The sequence below is a fragment of the Hyla sarda genome, chromosome 11, assembly GCF_029499605.1.
Source record: "Hyla sarda isolate aHylSar1 chromosome 11, aHylSar1.hap1, whole genome shotgun sequence".
NCBI classification, from domain to species: Eukaryota; Metazoa; Chordata; class Amphibia; order Anura; family Hylidae; genus Hyla; species Hyla sarda.
The window spans coordinates 38,370,251-38,389,980 of record NC_079199.1 but is presented as its reverse complement, the minus strand read 5'-3'; the positions used below and the strand labels follow the sequence as shown (position 1 = coordinate 38,389,980).

Here is a 19,730-nt window from a genome sequence, read left to right as displayed (position 1 = left end):
CACATCCACCCCACCCCCAACATGGTCATATTTAGAGATGAGCGAACTTACAGTAAATTCGATTTGTCACGAACTTCTCGGCTCGGCAGTTGATGACTTATCCTGCATAAATTGGTTCAGCTTTCAGGTGCTCCCGTGGGCTGGAAAAGGTGGATACAGTCCTAGGAGACTCTTTCCTAGGACTGTATCCACCTTTTCCAGCCCTTCGGAGCACCTGAAAGCTGAAATAATTTATGCAGGATAAGACATCAACTGCAGAGCCGAGAAGTTCGTGACGAATCGAATTTACTGTAAGTTCGCTCATCTCCTAGTGATATAGTTCTCTCCCCCATGGCCACATTTTGACCCCCCCCCCCCGACACATGGTCACTTTCTTCACCGACACCCTCCACGGTAGGTAGCCTTTTGTACTGCAAATACACTGGGTTTCCCAGATGGTTTTTAAATCGCCGGATCCGGGAAACCTAGTGTGTTTGCAGCCGAAAAAGACATTTCCTTATCAGCCAATCACTGGTTTGACACATGACACCGCTGCAGCGATTGGCAAAAAAGGGAAAGGTCTTTCTGCTTGTACATACAAAAGAGGAGACACCGGAGGGGAACGGCATCTGCAGGGACCGGGAGTAGGTGAGCATAAGGTTTTTTTTCATGTTTCTCCTTGCGCCTCTTACTTAGCTTAGTGTTTCTCTACCAGGGTGCCTCCAACTGTTGTGAAACTACAACTCCCAGCATGCCCGGACAGCCTTTGGCTGTCCGGGCATGCTGGGAGTTGTAGTTTTGCAACAGCTGGAGGCACCCTGGTTGGGAAACACTGACTTTCAGTGTTAGTATTTAGTATTATAAAATTTGTATTTCCCCGCTCTGGCTGGCCCCAGCCTGCAGCCGCACATGGGAGCCAGCCCCAGCAGATAATCGCAAGCTTTCCAGGGGGGCCGTATCGCTATAACGCAATTAGCAAAAATCGTGATTCGATTGCTTTTGCGATGTATCATGCAGCCCTAGTGGACAGTCACTTACCTTCATTGACATAACATGTGCTGTTTGCCTACAAAAGACCACAGCTATTCGATATCTATAGCCAGTTGCTAAAATGGTGTTTTTCAAATAATGATAGCTAAATAATCTTAGTTTTACCTACCTGGATTTTGACTTCAAAAATGTTCTGTATAAGTTTGGCCAAAATTATTTCTGGATTACTGAAAATGTCCCCAACTTCCTTGTTCACACGTTGGCACAACAGAGCTGAGTCCTCAAATATGTCATTCCTCATATAGGCCCCCTGAAATATGACAAACCATCATATACATCGCCGTAAAACATTTAGGACCAAATACACGTATGTATGAAGTTAGACGGCTCACATTACCTCCTGGCACTGATTTATGTACACGTCCACACAATGGGAATACCCCTGTAGAAAGAAGAATCAGATAAAATTAGAAATACATTAATAAGCGGTACTGAGCTGCATTCACAATTCTCCTGGTTGTTATCAATTTGGAACAACCTATATGTTGCCAATGGGAAAAGAGGAAAAAGCTGCCGCCAGACTCGCTCTGAAGTCCAATAGACTACTAGCTTATGTATGAGGAGATATATGGGGATCCACTGGGACTCTTTGCATACTTTTTCTTATATAATGTTGCAGGGTTCATAGATTTATCCCATAGTTTCTGATACTTTTTTATTGATGGAATAAACCCACTATTTTTTCACTATATGGAGTGCTGCACTACTTTATATATATATATATATATATATATATATATATATATATATATATATATATATATAGTCCCAAAATAATGCAGCACTACTTATCTAGTCCAGCAAACAATGGTGGTGCCAGCGTCCAAAAAAAAAGACTCGATCAAAGTCCTCCATAGACAAAAACCAAAAACAGGCGCAGCACTCCAAAAAACAGTGTGATTTAATATCTCATGTCAGCATTACAACGTTTCAACTCCTCCTGGAGCCATTTTCAAGCATGCTTGAAAATGGCTCCAGGAGGAGTAGAAACGTTGTAATGCTGACATGAGATATTAAATCACACTGTTTTTTGGAGTGCTGCGCCTGTTTTTGGTTTATATATATATATATATATATATATATATATATATATACACACATACAAAAAAACAAAAAACAACAGCACACTAAAAATGCAAAAAATATATAAAGAAAGGTGCAGGCAACCTGTAAAAGGATCAAGTCCAGCGATCAATCCAAAGATAAAAAAAAGAAGATCAGGGCAGCACTCAAATAACGTGAAAAAGGTGAATTTATTCCATCAAAGCAATGTGCAAAACAGCAGCGACGTTTCGATCCTCTCCAGGAAAAAGATTGAAAAAGATCCTGGAGAGGATCGAAACATCGCAGCGGTTTTGCACATTGCTTTGATGGAATAAATTCACCTTTTTCACGTTATTGGAGTGCTGCCCTGATCTATCTATATCTATATATCTATATATCTATATATCTACCTCTATCTATATATATCTATCTCTATCTATATCTATCTATCTATCTATCTCTATCTATATCTATATCTATATCTATATACACACACACACACTGGTCCCTCAAGTTACAATATTAATTGGTTCCAGGACGACCATTGTATGCTGAGACCATTGTATTGTATGGAAACCTGGTAATTGGTTCTGAAGCCCCAAAATGTCATCCAAAAATAGGAAAAAGTGAGGATTAAAGAAAAATAAGTAGATAACTAATATAGAAAAAGCAAATCCTTACATATAAAAGTAAGAAAGATCTGCTGGGAGCTGTAAATCACTGTCTATGTCAGTGTTTCTCAACCAGGGTGTCTCCAGCTGTTGCAAAACTACAACTCCCAGCATGCTGGGAGTTGTAGTTTTGCAACAGCTGGAGGCACCCTCGTTGGGAAATGCTGGTCTATGTAGAGGACAGGAGCTTCTTCAGGGTTTTGTACAGGATACACAATGTGGGAGATTTATCAAGACCTGTCCAGAGGAAAAGTTGCCCAGTTGCCTATAGCAACCAATCAGATCCCTTCTTTCATTTTGTAAAGGCCTTGTTAAAAATGAAAGAAGAAATCTGATTGGTTGCTATGGGCAGTTTTTCCTCTGGACAGGTTTTGATAAGTTTTACCCAATGTCCTAAAAAAGTAACATGGAGCCGCCCTCACCTGGTGTTCAAACGAGCAGCTAACCCTGGCACAGGTACAGGTAAAGAGTACAGAACATGTAACACCTCCCTGTAGTGTAGGGGGCGCTACCAGCCAGTCAGTGAATGCACTTCAGTAATACAGGGGTTTTACCAGTAAAATGTCCATTCTGATTGGTCAGTTCTTCCGGGTATTGACACATTTCACAGATCTGGACTGTCCGTAGCATTGTATGTTGAGTCTGGTTTCAAGTTACAATGGTCCAGAAAAGACCATTGTATGTTGAAACTATTGTATGTTGAGGCCATTGTAAGTTGAGGGATCACTGTATATATATTACATGACATCCATCCAGAAACATTTGTTTGTTAGTTAAACAATGTATTTTATGAACTGTTGTACACATAGGGTAGTTTTGTTGTAAATAACATTGATATATGTTAATGGTGTGGGATGACATTTTGACTTGTGGTGTATTTTTGGTGTATTTAGTGAATTAAAAGTTACATTTTATGCACCTCCCATTACAAACATTTTTTCTTTAGTTTGTGCTTTTGCTTTTTTTGCTGAAGAGAACAAATGGATTAGGAACTGAAACATGTCAAATCCTACCTTCTCTAACATCAAATTACAGAAGGTGTCCACACAAATAAAGGTGCTGTCCTGCCAAAATCTTCAAGTGCAACTGACTTTAATGTGTATAAGGGCCTTGGGATATTTCTCCTTTGCTTTTACCTCCATTGTCTATACTCGTCCAAGTGACTAAAGTATCTATTAAAGGGTACCTTTCATTAAAAAAAAACTTTTGATATATTATAGACTAATATATGCAGAATAACTTTCCAATAGCATGTTATTAAAAAATATGCTTCTTTCTATTTAATTTTCCACTTTGAAAAAATGACCACTAGGGGTCTCCCTATCAGTCCTTTTTTTTTTTTTTTTTTTTTATAGATTTCAGAGTCATGCTGGAGTCCTAAATCTGAGACTGCAGCCGGGACACAGACAAGCCCAGCACTGCTCCCTGGCAGTGAGCAGTGCTAAGTTTGTCTGTGTTCCAGGTGCAGTTTGAGATTTTAGGACTCCTGCATTGGAAAGTTATTCTGTATACATTAGTCTATAATATATCAAAAGTTTTTTTGATGAAAGGTACCCTTTAATAAAATTACTGTTTTTGTTTCCTCCAGGTACTTAGGCTTCCCCCAGGGGCGTAATATAGAGACAGACCATGCAAATGCTGTAAGGCCCAAGTTAAAAGTAGGCCCAGCCTTGGTTGGTACCATTCTATTTGCTACTGGGATACTGTATTGTCAGGAAGTAAGGGACAGGGGTATTGACCTAAAGGTCATAGAAAGAACTTTCTGTCCTGGGGAGCGGAATCAGATGCCATAATAAGAGGCCCAATTTGATCTTTGCTATGGGACCTCATTTCTCCTATGTAAGCCAAGGCTTCCACTCATACTACATACTGATATAGACCCTAGTGTTCATCAGAGACACAATATGGTGATATACTCTGAGTATCACTGGAGACAGAGACTGATGTGACCAATCTCTGTGAAGCACTGGAGAATATGTAGGAATAACAAGAAATAAACAAACAAATATCTTCAAATAAAAGATATTATCAAGGATTACAAAGACAGCACCACCCCTGTCCTCAGGTTGTGTGTGGCACTGCAGCTCAGTTTCATTGAATTAAATGGTGCCAAGTTGCAATACCACAAAGAACCTGATGACCAGTGTGGTGGTGTTTTTCTGTTCATGGAAAATCCCTTTAATTTCAGCATTAGAAAGTTAAAAAAATGATGGCGCTTACATAACGACACTTCTTAAAGGGGTACTCCGGCGCTAAGACATCTTATCCCCTATCCAAAGGATAGGGGGATAAGATGCCTGATCGCTGGGGTCTCGCTGCGCTGGGGACTCCCGTGATCTTCCACGCCGCACCCTGTTAGAATCAGCCCCCGGAGCGATTACTGGCGATCACGGGGACGGAGCATAGTGACGTCACGGCTCCGCCCCATGTGACGTCACGCTCCGCCTCTCAATGCAAGACTATGGGAGGGGGCGTGGCAGCTGCCACACCCCCTCCATAGGATTGCATTGAGGGGGCAGAATGTCACTATGCCCCGTGATCGCCAGTAATCAGACCCGGAGCGAGCACGCTCCGGGGGCTGATTCTAACAGGGTGAGGCGTGGAAGAACACGGGGGCTCCCCAGCGGCAGGACCCCCGCGAACAGGCATCTTATGCCCTATCCTTTGGATAGGGGATAAGATGTCTTAGCGCCAGAGTACCCCTTTAAAGTCATTTTGCAGCAATAATGTTTAATGACCCATCATATGCACAGCCTGTTCTCTGCTAGTCTACAGTACTAACAATGCCTTGTACCAGCACTGCTAGGTGAGGTGAGTTGCTCTCTTATGGGAGTGCACGGCATCATTTACCTTGAAGTATAGCAACACTGCCGCTACTTCTCTCATACGAGATATCTCCCCTCTTCGCTGCGCACTTGTAAACTCCTGAATTAACTGATGTTCAAGATCATGGTATTTACCTGTAAGGAACCATATATAATGGTCAATTCATGCACACTTTAATCCAGAAAAATAAAGATAATAATACTGACGGATACTTACTGGCAATTTTAGATTTCACTTCAGCAAATCTGGGGAGAAAAAAAAAAGTACATTTCAAAAATGCAACAATGAAATTTTACAAAATTGTTATCTGGCATAGCAAATTCAAGCTTATTTTTACTATTTCATTTTATACTTTAGAAATCCTTTCCGCAAGAGAACAGGCCGCCATTGTATTGGAGTTGAAAACAAACAGTTATGAGCACAGTCCGGGCAGCAGTCATGGACGCCGATACTCCTGCATCACAGATAGTGTGCTGATGCCTGTAAAAGATTCCTATAGTACAGTGGTCTCCAACCTGCGGACCTCCAGATGTTGCAAAACTACAACTCCCAGAATGCCAGGACAGCCGTTGGCTGTCCGGGCATGCTGGGAGTTGTAGTTTTGCAACATCTGGAGGTCCGCAGGTTGGAGACCACTGCTATAGTACAGTAAGCTTGGTTCAGTACAACCATACATCCAAAATAATCACTATTAAAGGAGTTATATAAAAAAAAAGTTTTTTCCTGGATATCAACTGGCTCCAGAAAGTTAAACAGATTTGTAAATTACTTCTATTAACCCCCTTAAAGGGGTACTCCGCCCCTTGACATCTTATCCCCTATCCAAAGGATAGGGGATAAGATGTCAGATCGCCGCGGTGCCACTGCTGAGGATCCCCGGGATCCCCGCTGCGGCACCGCGCTCTCATTACAGCACAGAGCGAGTTCGCTCTGCACGTAATGACGGGCAGTACGGGGGCCGGAGCATCGTTATGTCACGGCTCCGCCCCTCGTGATGTCACGGCCCGCCACTTTCAATACAAGTCTATGGGAGGGGGCGTGGCGGTCGTCACGCTTCCTCCCATAGACTTGCATTAAGGGGATGGGCCGTGATGTCACGAGGCGCGGAGCCATGACATCACGCTGCTCCATCCCCCATATCGCCCGTCATTACGCACAGAGCGAACTCGCTCTGTGCTGTAATGAGAGCGCGGTGCCGCAGCGGGGATCCCGGGGCTCCCCAGCAGCGGGACCGCGGCGATCTGACATCTTATCCCCTATCCTTTGGATAGCGGATAAGATGTCTAGGGGCAGAGTAACCCTTTAAGGACCACGGGTTTTTCAGTACTTTTGTTTTTTCCTCCTCACCTTTTAAAAATCTTAACCCTTTCAATTTTGCACCTAAAAATCCATATGATGACTTATTTTTTGCGCCACCAATTCTACTTTACAGTGACATCAGTCATTTTACCCAAAAATCTACGGTGAAATGGAAAAAAAATAAAATCTTTGTGCGACGATATTGAAGAAAAAATGCAGTTTTGTAACTTTTGGGGGCTTCCGTTTCTACGTAGTACATTTTTTGGTAAAAATTACACCTGATATTTATTCTGTAGGTCCATACGATTAAAATGATACCCTACTTATATAGGTTTGATCTATTTATTGCTTCGGGGAAAAAAAATCATAACTACATGCAGGAAAATGTATACATTTAAAATTGTGATCTTCTGACCCCTATAACTTTTTTATTTTACGGCTTATGGGGCAGTATGAGGACTCATTGTTTGCGCCGTGATCTGAAGTTTTTAGTGGTACCATTTTTGTATTGATCGGACTTTTTGATCGCTTTTTATTCATTTTTCATGGTATAAAAAGTGACCAAAAATGCACTATTTTGGACCTTGGAATTTTTTTGCACATACGCCATTGACCGTGCGGTTTAATTAATGATATATTTTTTATAGTTCGGACATTGACGCACGCGGCAATACCCCATATGTTTATATTTATTTTTATTTACATGTTTGTTTTTTATGGGAAAAGGGGGGTGATTCAAACTTTTATTAGGGAAAGGGTTAAAGGGGTAGTCCAGTGGTGAAAAACTTATCCCCTATCCTAAGGATAGGGGATAAGTTTGAGATCGCGGGGGGTGCGACCGCTGGGGCCCCCTGCGATCTCTCTGTACGGGGCCCCGGCTCTCCCCCGAGATAGCGGGTGTCGACCCCCGCACGAGGCGGCGGCCGACACGCCCCCTCAATACATCTCTATGGCAGAGCCGGAGATTGCCGAAGGCAGCGCTTCGGCTCTGCCATAGAGTTGTATTGAGGGGGCGTGTCGGCCGCCGCCTCGTGCGGAGGTCGACACGCCCCCTTCCCGCGGGCTGTCGGGGCTCCGTACAGGAGATCGCAGGGGGCCCCAGCGGTCGGACCCCCCGCGATCTCAAACTTATCCCCTATCCTTAGGATAGGGGATAAGTTGCTCACCACTGAATCACCACTGGACTACTCCTTTAAATGACATTTATTAACTTTTTATTTATTTTTTTTTACACTTTTTTTTTTGCAGTGTTATAGCTCCCATAGGGACCTATAACACTGCACACACTGATCTTATACCCTGTTCACTGCAAAGCCATAGCTTTGCAGTGATCAGGGTTATCGGCGGTCGATTGCTCAAGCCTGCATCTCAGGCTTGGCGCAATCAATCGCCGAAGGGACACGCCTGAGGAAGGTAAGAGGACCTCCGTTCTTGTCCCAGCTGATTGGGACACCGCATTTTCAATGCGGTGGTCCCGATCAGCCCCACTGAGCAGGCGGGCAGCTTTCACTTTCGTTTTAGACGCGGTGTTCAACTTTGAATGCCGTGTCTAAAGGGTTAATAGCGCGCGGCACCGCAATCGCTGCCGCGTGCTTTTAGCCCCGAGTCCCGGCTTCAGATGCATGCCAGGACCGACCCGTTATATCGCGGGAGCCGGCCAAGGACGTAAATATACGTCCTTGGTTGTTAAGGGGTTAAAAAATCTTAATCCTTTCAGTACTTCTGAACTTCTGAAGTTGAGTTGTTCTTTTCTGTATAAGTGCTCTCTGATGACACGTGTCTCGGGAACCGCCCAGTTTAGAAGCAAATCCCCATAGCAAACCTCTTCTACTCTGTGCAGTTCCTGAGACAAGCAGAGATGTCAGCAGAGAGCACTGTTGCCAGACAGAAAACAACAACTCAACTTCAGCAGCTGATAATTATTGAAAGGATTAAGATTTTTTAATAGAAGAAATTTACAAATCTGTTTAACTTTCTGGAGTCAGTTGATATATATAAAAAAAAAAAAAAAAAACTTTTTTTCCCTGGAATACCCCTTTAAATACAGATCACTTAATCCTTCCCCTCAGCCACTGCCCAGCCAAAAATATAAGACTTTATTAGGAAATGAACCCTTGTTTTCTCTCTAAGACTGTTTTAGGAACATGTAGAAGCTCCTATCAACTGATAAACGGTAGCACAAGATTTTCCTGTATATATGTGACATGGTGGCATGGCTGCAAATATCCTTTATGTAAGAAGTTCACCTTAAAAAGAACCTGTTACCCACTGGGTTCATGCTTTTCATTTTTCAGAGGCCTTTTCAAAAATGAAACAAAGCGAGCCGATTGGTTGCTATGGGCAACACAGCAACTTCCCCCCTCTGGACAGGTTTTAATAAATCTCCCCCATAATGTGCATTTTAAGTGAATGTTTTTATTTTTCTAATCAACTGGTGCCAAAAAGTTAAACAGATCTGTAAATTACTTCTGTTTAAAAATCTTAATCTTTCCAGTACTTATCAGCTGCTGTATGCTCCAGAGGAAGCTGAGTTGTTCTTTTCTGTCTGACCACAGTGCTCTCTGCTGACACCTCTGTCCATGTCAGGAACTGTCCAGAGCAGGAACAAATCCCCACAGCAAACCTCTCCTGCTCTGCACAGTTCCTGACATGGACAGAGGTGTCAGCAGATAGCAATGTGGTCAGAATGCAAAGAAATTCAATAAGAAAAGAAATTACTCCTCTGCAGTATACAGCAGCAAATAAGTACTGGAAGGGTTAACATTTTTATACAAAAAGTGATTTACAAATCTGTTTAACTTTTTGGCACAAGTTCATTTTCAAACATTTTTTTTCCACCGGAGTACCCCTTTAATAGTAGAAGCTGAACAGAAACATTAAAGGGGTTATCCAGGAAAAAACTTTTTTTTTTATATATCAACTGGATCCAGAAAGTTAAACAGATTTGTAAATTATAGTTAATACAGAGAAGAATAAAGGGTGGCACCTGACGGAAAATCAGTGCAAACAATATTAATATGGAAAAGTCTAGGAATGTTCATAAAAATCAATGTTTCTAATATACGTAGAGGCAATCCATAGTAAAAACTTTCTCCATGCGTTATGGTGGTGCCAGGACACAGGTAAGTAGTTCACACAATATATGTAAAAAAGGAATAATCCGGCAACTCACCGTAAGTACGCTGACTGCTGCGAGGCTCAAAACATGTTCATGAGGCAGAGATCAATGAGGGAAGCTCAGGAGGCGATTAACATGTTTTGAGCCTCGCAGCAGTCAGCGTACTTACGGTGAGTTGCCGGATTATTCCTTTTTTACAGATTTGTAAATTACTTCTATTAAAAAATCTTAATCCTTTCAGTACTTATGAGCTTCTTAAGTTAAGTTTGATCTTTTCTGTCTAAGTGCTCTCTGATGACACGTGTTTCGGGAACCGCCCAGTTTAGAAGCAAATCCCCATAGCAAACCTCTTCTAAACTGGGCGGTTCCCGAGACACGTGTCATCAGAGAGCACTTAGACAGAAAAGAACAACCTTAACTTCAGAAGCTCATAAGTACTGAAAGGATTAATATGTTTTAATAGAAGTAATTTACAAATCTGTTTAACTTTCTGGAGCCAGTTGATATATATATAAAAAAAAGTTTTTTCCTGGATAACCCCTTTAAAGAAAAGGTACCAACCACTGTGCAATTGCAAAATTACGGGATGCCGCAACCTAACAACTGTTTTAGTCCAAAAAAAAAAAACGTCTGACTAAGAAACCTGCTTGTGTCTCTTAAAACTGCGGTAAGGATTCCTACAGAGAACCTTATATACTGGGAATAGTAAATATTTTATGTTAGTCATCAACATCTCCATCTGACATGTTCTAGTACCCAAGGTTTTTTGTGAACTTTCAGATTGTTGCTTATAAAGGAACAAAATAAAAGCTTCTCTAAATACACCAGTTATATGCTATAAAGTGCTAAATAGAAATTATTAAAGAGGCGCGCCCGCCTGGTGATGTATGCAGATCCTAATGACAGGAACGCTGTTCTTGTCCACAGCGGCAAGAATGGAGAAGTCTGTCTATGACGTCCCATTTCCCGTGCGCAACTGTACACACGCAGGTCTCCGATCTGTCTCGGATCAGCACAGGCGCAGTTGCAAACCTATCCCTCACTGATCCCTGGAGGAGGACTCAAGTTGCTTAGTTACTGCCCTGGGCACTTGGCATTAGAATAGCATATGGTGGGGCCCTGCACTACTGAATGGATATCACAAAAGACTTACTTATCAAATGGTAGTTCTTGAGCAATTAAATGCAACTTCTGAATAATATCAGCCGCCTCCTTTATCTGTAAGAATAGACAGATTATTTTTGTACAATCCTACTGAAGTGGTTTTTACAGAAGCAGTTCTTTTGTCACTTATTTTATATAGTGAACTACTGTCGAGTTGATTAAAATTATTCTGACTGCCGATCAATCTATATACAGTCACCCCCCGACCTACGATGGCCCCGACATACGATCATTTCAACATACGATGGCCTCTCAGAGGCCATCGTATGTTGAAGGCAGCATCAACATACGAGGCTTTTGTATGTCGGGGCCATCGCATCAACGGCTATTCGGCAGCGCAGACTGCTTCAGCTGCCACCGGATAGCCGTTTACGGTGCCCCGTGTGGTCCGCTGACAATCACTTACCTGTCCTCGGGGATCCGTAGCGTACTCCTCGGGATCCCCTGCATCGTCGACGCTCTCCATCGTCGTTATCACGTCGCTGCGCGCGCCGTACCGTCATCCAATAGGAGCGGCGTGCGTAGCGACGTGATGGCGGCGACGTGAGAGCGAGGATGCCGGGGAAGCAGAGGCCTTGCCGGAGCATCGGGGACACCCCGGGGACGCGACGACAGCGATGGACAGCGACATCCCGGGCAGCACCAGGGCAGCAATGACGAGTGGTGATGGTCCGGAGCGGCGGGGACACGTGAGTATAACCTCCAATACCAGTGGTCTTCAACCTGCGGACCTCCAGATGTTGCAAAACTACAACTCCAAGCATGCCCGGACAGCCGTTGGCTGTCCGGGCATGCTGGGTGTTGTAGTTTTGCAACGTCTGGAGGTCCGCAGATTGTAGACCACTGTCCTATACTTTACATTGCACGGATCCCTCAACATACGATGGTTTCAACAAACGATGGTTCATTTGGAACGGATTACCGTCGTATGTTGAGGGACCACTGTATATTAATACTCATTTATATGCCATTTCTAATGCTGAAGAAAGATATTTGTTACCTACTCTTCAACTATACACCATGCCCCTGCTGTCATGTTCCGATCTTGCTATCTGATCGTGACTAAGATTGAAACCTTGGAAGATGAGACGTTAGAAGACAAAATATTTGAGGAAGATACTGAACCGGGTTTTTCCAGTCTGAGAGTGAAAAGAGCCGCATGAGTGAACTTTGGCCGAGAAAGAAATAAATGCCTAAAATATGCTAATCTATACAGAGATAAAGCTCAAATAACCAATCAAAAAGGTAACATGCTGATTTTGACATCATGACTAAACCTCCTCCTTTGTCAAATGTAAAAACCAAATGTACTTCCTGAATTAAACAGAACTCCTTGGGCAGCTCCTTAGCGAGTATGCTGAGAAGGGAGATACTATACCAACATCCTGTCTGGTGTGAATCCCTTGTGCTGGCCCTCAGCATATGCAGCAGCGGTCACTCACATTTTAATGCCTCACCTCGGTTCACCCCTGACACTACACTGCATGAACACAGTGATAAAGATACAGACATAATACACCCTTGTACAAATGGAAGAAAAAACAGCTCACCACTCCAATGCAGTGCATGGATCTGTGCCCTGCAAGGCACACAATATGCAGAAGAAAACGATGATCCAGCACTTGAAAACGATAGCTTTATTGAAGATCACTTGAAACTGTTAAAACCGACCATACCATCAGACGCATTTCGAGCGCATGCGCTCGAAACGTGTCTGATGGTATGGTCGGTTTTAACAGTTTCAAGTGATCTTCAATAAAGCTATCGTTTTCAAGTGCTGGATCATCGTTTTCTTCTGCATAATACACCCTTGCAATGATCCCCTTTAAAAGGGGGTGTCCCATAAGAACATCTCATGCCCATGTGTTTATTACTGCATATGGACCTACCTTCATGAGACAGGTTTGCCCATATGTTCATGGTCATTTTCTCTACTGGGGGATTATATGGGCCCAGTTTCTCTAACTCTTCGCTCCCATTTGAAAATGGGTTGTTCTTATAAAATAAAAACACCCTTAAAAAGTATCACTTTGACCTTTACCTTACTTTTTATTGTTATTTAGATAATTGCAGCATTCTCCATCTGTTTTAATGTACTAGTGTAAAACCGCTAGAAAGATGTAAAAAAGCTTATGTGTTTGTTGAATTAAACATACAAGCAGCTGGGCAGAAAATCTAACATAAAAAAGGCCGGATAACAGCATTTTAAAGTATAAATAAATGTGAGGCGCTCGGCAGGATAATATTGTAAACGCACACTTGTGAACAATTAAACTTTAACAAGTCCGTCTCTCAGCAGCTGTAAGTGTGACCAGCACAAGACCAGGCAATTAGGGCAACGCTGCTGGTCGCTTGCAATCACTTCACGCCCTGCTGGCGCTCCTTACCTTTTCAGGGTTGTTAAACACATCAGACTGCAGATTTCCATCCAGAAACTCATTAAAATAGGTCATCAGTTTTTGGGCCTCCACAGCCCGCTGCCGCGGCGTGTTCACCCCCTCCAACTGGTCACCGAGATGACACACCTTCGTAGCCACATAGCTGATATGCTCATCAAGCTCTTGGAAATGCTGGAAAGCAATCTGAGGGACAGAAGAGCGGGGCTTATTTACTCTACACTTAAGAGCCGTAACACTGTGGCAACATCGGAATAAAGATGTAAATACACAACATAAATACAGATGCAATAAATAGATGGATATTTTCTCTATAAACATCTTGGGAGATACCTTGATATATGTAATAGGTTAATTTCCTGCTGAACATACCAGCACTATAAATCCAAGTTAGGATATTAAAGGGGTACTCTGCTGCTCAGTGTTTGGAACAAACTGTTCCGAACGCTGGAGCCGGGAGCTTGTGACGTCATAGTCCGGCCCCCTCATGATGTCACGCCCCCCCCTCAATGCAAGTCTATGGGAGGGGGCGTGACAGACGTCACGCCCCCTCTCATAGAATTGCATTGAGGGAGTGGGGCGTGATGTCACTAGGGGGTGGGGCTATGATGTCACAAGCTCAAGGTGCCGGCTCCAGCGTTCGAAACAGTTTGTTCCAAGCGCTGAGCAGCGGAGTACCCCTTTAATTCCCTCCTCACTATATGCTGGATAAGAAGGACGGTAGTAGAAGAAAAACAATTCTAGCAGTGGCGCTTCTCCAAGATAAACAAACTTTATTGTACATAGGATAATATAAAATAGCCCATCCAATGTGTTTTAAGTCCAAACCGGACCCTTTCTCAAGTGCGTGCTACAGCTTCTCGCTACATGGGGAGGTAAGAAAATGCTCACACAGGACACATTTGTTGAGGATTTTACCTGCGCAGGTACCGTACATAGTAGATTACAATACCATGCTTGTGGAGGAGATTTCAAGAATCTTATTTACATGTTAAAAATTTTTCTGAGTGGAAATTGATCTGTCAGTATCAGCAAAGCATCAAATGTCTCCTTCATCACAAGGTCCTTTTTAGATGGACTGACAGGAGGCACACAACAAAAGGCAATCTCACTGATCGGCGCTCAATTGCTGAGCCTTCACAATGCTCAATCGTGCTGCCCATGAAATACATCACGGTCTGCAGCACATCCCATTTACACAGGGAAATTTACGGTAAACAGCATCTATTTTGTGTGGCCGACAATCGAGCTTGCTTGTTGGTTACATTGCCCGATTATCAGAAATGAGCATCCCTAGGTACTCTCATTTGCCCAATAATTAACCTGTGTTAAAGGGCCGAAAAGAGGTTTTCCAGCATTTGCATAAAAATTTATGTTTCTGGGGATCTAAAAAAAAAAAAAAAAATAAAAAAAAATCTCATCTTGCACTGAAAGGGTAACCGGGGGATCTTCCATATTCACAGTACTTCTTACTGCACTCAAAATGATATCTGTATCTTCAGCCGAGAAATAATATCTTTTATCTTCTAATTTTTTGGAAGTAGAGGGAACATCTTCTTCCGAATCAAAGTTAGAAGACAAAACATTTACTTCAGAATCTGAATCCACATGAATAGTTGGCTTCGGGAGGACCGGAAGAACAACAGTACCTGCGGGACCGGTGAGGGCAGGTATGATATATATTTATATATATATTTTTTATTATTATTGCAACATGGACGTTTTTATTAAAATGTTGGAATTCCTCTAAAATGTTACTTAGTTATAATCAAGCCGGGGCAGTGTCTGCAAGGCATGTTATAGGTAGATAATTTTTTTCCCCTTAAGATCATAAAGGGAAACAATGGCCCTGATTTACTAAATTTGTAAACCTGCCCTGTTTTGCCCAGAAAAGGGGGCGTGGTAAGTGGGAAAAGGGGGCGTGTCCCTGACATTTTCAAAAATTTCCAACATATTTACTAAGGTTTCCACAGAAAATGTGGTGGATCTGATCTGAGGAAAACCCCACAGATTAGAGCATGTGTAAAAAAAAAAAATTATAATAATTTTATATATATATATATATATATATATATATATATATATATATATATATATATAAATAATACCCTGGGGAAAAAGAGCAAAATTTAGGAAACCTTGGTAAATACTGTGGAAAATATCTGTAGGGCATTAAAACCCACAAAGAGAACTACACAACACTTAGTAAATCAGGGCCATTGTACAAGAGTGAGTTGTGCTTAGATTTGCTTTGTCACTCACCTGGTTGCTTTTCTGAAGTTCTTGGACTTTTTTGGCAAAGTCTTTAGCTTCCTTCTGGCATTGATTTTCTAATTTCTCCACTTTTCTCTGGATTCTTTCATCCATTAACTTCAGTTCATCAATATGATTGACAAATTGATCCAACAACCTGCAACACTCACTTTTCTTTATTGCAATCAATTAAAAAAAACATCATCCGCCAATTAACCAAAAGCAGGTGAAAGCGAATAGATTTTTCTAAACCATGTTTACATCAGAACCTTGTAAGAGTAACACAAAACAAGACAGCAAAAAAAGACTTAAGACATCTAGCTCTCAGTTTATCATAGAGGACTTAAAGGGATACTCCACCCCTAGACATCTTATCCCCTATCCAAAGGATAGGGGATAAGATGTCTGATCGCGGGGGTCCCGCCGCTGGGGTCCCCCGCAATATAGCTTACGGCACCCACCTGTTTCTTGTCCTGAAGCGCTGGGGGGGGGGTCACGACTCCACCCCCGTGTGACGTCACGCCCCGTCCCCTCAATGCAAGTCTATGGGAGGGGGCGTGACAGCAGTCACGCCCCCTCCCATAGACTTGCATTGAGGGGACGGGGCATGACCTCACGAACTTCTGTTCCCGTGGATGGGACCCAGACTTTACAGCGCTTCCGGAGAAGAAATAGGTGGGTGCCACACGCTATATTGCGGGGGTCCCCAGCGGCGGGGCCCCTGCGAACAGACATCTTATCCCCTATCCTTTGGATAGGGGATAAGATGTCTAGGGGAGGAGTACCCTAGACATAGGGGTGACATTTAAGTAGAATTTTCGGGATAAGTTGCCCTGTGTGTGTGCACATGAGGAGCTGCACTATTTCTGGTGATTGTTTAACATGTATATGACATTTTTCAGCACAAATTTCTGCTCTACAGGCTTTATCTGTAATTATCAGATCAGTCCCAGCAGCTGGATTCTCACCGATCAGTGAGGTATTCTATATCCGGTGGATAGGTGACCAACTTTGAATCTCGGGAAAACCCCTTTAAAAAGGTAATCTGTCTTCAATGTCACCGGCACTTACCTGTTACATACTTGTAATATGGGTATCACTGATGACAAATGATACTTACCGGTCTCCACTCCATGCCTCCGTTCCACCATTATTGCTGTTCTTCGCTATATGCAGATGACCTGCTTGGGAACGCCCCTGTACACCAAGCATGTCATTTGCATATTATGAAGAAGAGGTATTGTGGTGGGATTGAGCAGAGTCAGGAAGTATCACTGTCACCCACACTACAAGCCGGTAAGAACAGATTAGTGCGGGTGATACTGATGACAGATTCCTTTAAGTTAAACCATAATTTAACTACTTGAAAGGATATAGTGTGTAATCCCTTAATAAAACACTCACATAAAAGGTGGAATGGCTACTAAATAAATGCTAAGTACCTTTCTGGATCAAATGTTTCTGCTCCTCTGGATCCTCCTCCTAGAGTTCTCCACGCCAGTCGCTCAATGTATTCATCTGCATCGAACGGCTCCTACACAGAGAACCCCATCAATACCGAGGAGAGCATAATTACAGTGAAACAAAATATAGATATCACCATCTCTTATGTCTGCGGAGTAGGTGAGCTTAACTCTGTCTAACCATTAACCCTTCATATCAGATGTCTCCCCTATCTCATAGCATGCAGTCTCATTCAGAAAGAGGGGGACCGCAGCTGCACCCCTCTCTTTCCCATCTACTTATAATCACTTTTATTCTAGACAAACTTTGATGGCGATAATTTTAAGCGTATCCATCAGATCCAACAAAAAAAACATTTTTTTTTTTTTTTTTAAAATACAGTACCTATTCCTGACCATTTACATGTCATTTTTATGTGTCTAGCACCTTTATTTATTTTCTATTACACTTTTAATTTAGCTCACTAGTCTGAATTCCTCTCAAAGGGAGGGGGCGTGGCCTCACTGTGCAGGTCTCCGCCCCCTCCCTCAGTATGCTGTCTGCTCACATCTCCCCTTGCATTAGCTAAACTACAACTCCCAGCTTGTCCTCACTGACAGTAGCGGGACACAAGCTGACAGTGGGAGGATTTTTCCTCCAGCTATGAGCCCTGCGCTCACAGCTGTCAATCAAGGAAGTGTGTCCATGACATAGGTGATGACGCATGGACACAGCAGGACTAGTATGTGTCCAAGCAGGCAGGGGGGGGCAGTTCTTTGACTGGATTTTTCAGTATGAAATGCAGAAAATTTTCTAATGAAAGCAATTGCAAATCCTATTGGTTATACATGCTTTACAACATATCAAAAGTTTTTGTATCTGACAGTGCCCATTTAAAATGAGGGAACTATAGACTGCAGAGGTTACCATAAGCGATCTAGATAGCGGAAATGCAACCCCATTCATTTACCTAAGCTGTCATGCAGCGTGATCACTGTAGTGCAACACAGGTATTTTTGGCCACGTGACACGCGAAAAAACGCCATGTAGCCCTAGCCTTAAAACCTCTCCTGTCTAAAGCAGGAGAGGTTTGCTGTGGGGATTTGCTCCTGCTCCAGACAGTTCCTGACATGGACAGAGGTGTCAGCCGAGAGCACTGTGTTAAAGGGGTACTCCGCTGCTCAGTGTTTGGAACAAACTGTTCCAAACGCTGGAGCCGTTTTTTTTAAACATCTGGTGCCAGAAAGTTAAACAGATTTGTAAATTACTTCTATAAAAAAAAAAAATATTTATCCTTCCAGTACTTATTAGCTGCTGTATATTACAGAGAAATTTCCTTTCTTTTTTTTCTTTTTTTTATGTCCACAGTGCTCTCTGCTGACACCCCTGTCCATATCAGGAACTGTTCAGAGTAGCATAGGTTTGCTATGGAGATTTGTTCCTTCTCTGGAGAGTCCCTGATACGGGCAGACAGCACTGTGAACAGGAAAAAAAAAATCCAAAAAGAAAGGAACTTTCTCTGTAATATACAGCAGCTAATAAGTACTGGAAGGATAAAGATTTTTCGATAGAAATCATTCACAAATCTGTTTAACTTTCTGGCACCAGTTGATTCAAAATATAATGTTTTCCACCGGAGTACCCCTTTAACTACAGCAAGGTATTGTAATTATACGACACCGCTGAAAGGAAAAAAGGTTTGTGAAAGTTTTTCATGCCCCAATCTTTTATGATGAATTTTTTTTTATCCAATTGCGAGTGGTATTATTGAAAAATGGCATGACAGCAAATGGCATGACAACGGTTTGTCCCTGTTACCAGTGCAGCACGCGCCCCATAGAAAACCCATTTCTGGATACTCCAGTGACTCCAAGATTCATTTACAGAACCCTTCCACGTTGGGTCCGGCTTGGAAGTTGCCCCGCTTTCATCTATTTCTATATGCGGACAAAGATGTTGAGCTCTTCGCCCAACATCATCAGGTACATGTAACTGTTCTTATATGACTTGTTGCCTTTGGTAACGGCACAAGGCAGCGCCACCTGTGTTCGGTTTTTCTCTTTCTACATATTAAAGGGGTATTCCAGGAAAATACTTTTTTGTATATATCAACTGGCTCCAGAAAGTTAAACAGATTCGTATATTACCGTATACTCGAGTATAAGCCGAGTTTTTCAGCACGATTTTTGGTGCTGAAACCCCCCCCCCCCCTCGGCTTATACTCGAGTGAACTCTCCACCCTCAGTGGTCTTCAAACTGCGGACCTCCAGATGTTTCAAAACAACAACTCCCAGCATGCCCGGACATGCTGGGAGTTGTAGTTTTGAAACATCTGGAGGTCCGCAGGTTGAAGACCACTGCGGCCTTCGTCATCATCCAAACCCCCCCACCCCCTTTAGATTTGTACTCACCTCCCCTCGGCGGGAAGGAAGGGTGAGCTGGTCCGGGCCATCTGTGCTGCAGGGACCGTCCGGTGGGGAGGGATAG

At 42.8% G+C, this 19,730-nt stretch overlaps 2 protein-coding genes across 6 annotated transcripts in view; one reads left to right on the top strand and one right to left on the bottom strand.

The window, feature by feature from the left end:
* AP5M1 (adaptor related protein complex 5 subunit mu 1) overlaps positions 1-19,730 on the top strand; it is a 60,083-nt gene that overhangs the window by 4,549 nt on the left and 35,804 nt on the right. For 2 of the 5 annotated variants that reach the window (XM_056547297.1, XM_056547302.1), the window contains exon 2: positions 15,089-15,217. The exons of 1 other annotated variant lie outside the window; for it this stretch is intronic. The gene's annotated coding sequence lies outside the window, so the exon portion shown is untranslated. Of the gene's footprint in view, positions 1-15,088; positions 15,218-17,286; positions 17,424-19,203; positions 19,226-19,730 lie in introns of those variants that run through there. 2 more of the 5 variants (XM_056547301.1, XM_056547299.1) reach the window with 2 other exon arrangements.
* EXOC5 (exocyst complex component 5) overlaps positions 1-19,730 on the bottom strand; it is a 52,474-nt gene that overhangs the window by 18,980 nt on the left and 13,764 nt on the right. The window contains exons 2-9 of the mRNA XM_056547294.1: positions 17,243-17,334; positions 15,810-15,957; positions 13,539-13,733; positions 11,141-11,205; positions 5,787-5,815; positions 5,595-5,704; positions 1,367-1,411; positions 1,139-1,279 (exon numbers count right to left, since the gene is read on the bottom strand). Coding sequence (XP_056403269.1) covers positions 1,139-1,279; positions 1,367-1,411; positions 5,595-5,704; positions 5,787-5,815; positions 11,141-11,205; positions 13,539-13,733; positions 15,810-15,957; positions 17,243-17,334 — 825 coding nt within the window. The remainder of the gene's footprint in view (positions 1-1,138; positions 1,280-1,366; positions 1,412-5,594; positions 5,705-5,786; positions 5,816-11,140; positions 11,206-13,538; positions 13,734-15,809; positions 15,958-17,242; positions 17,335-19,730) is intronic.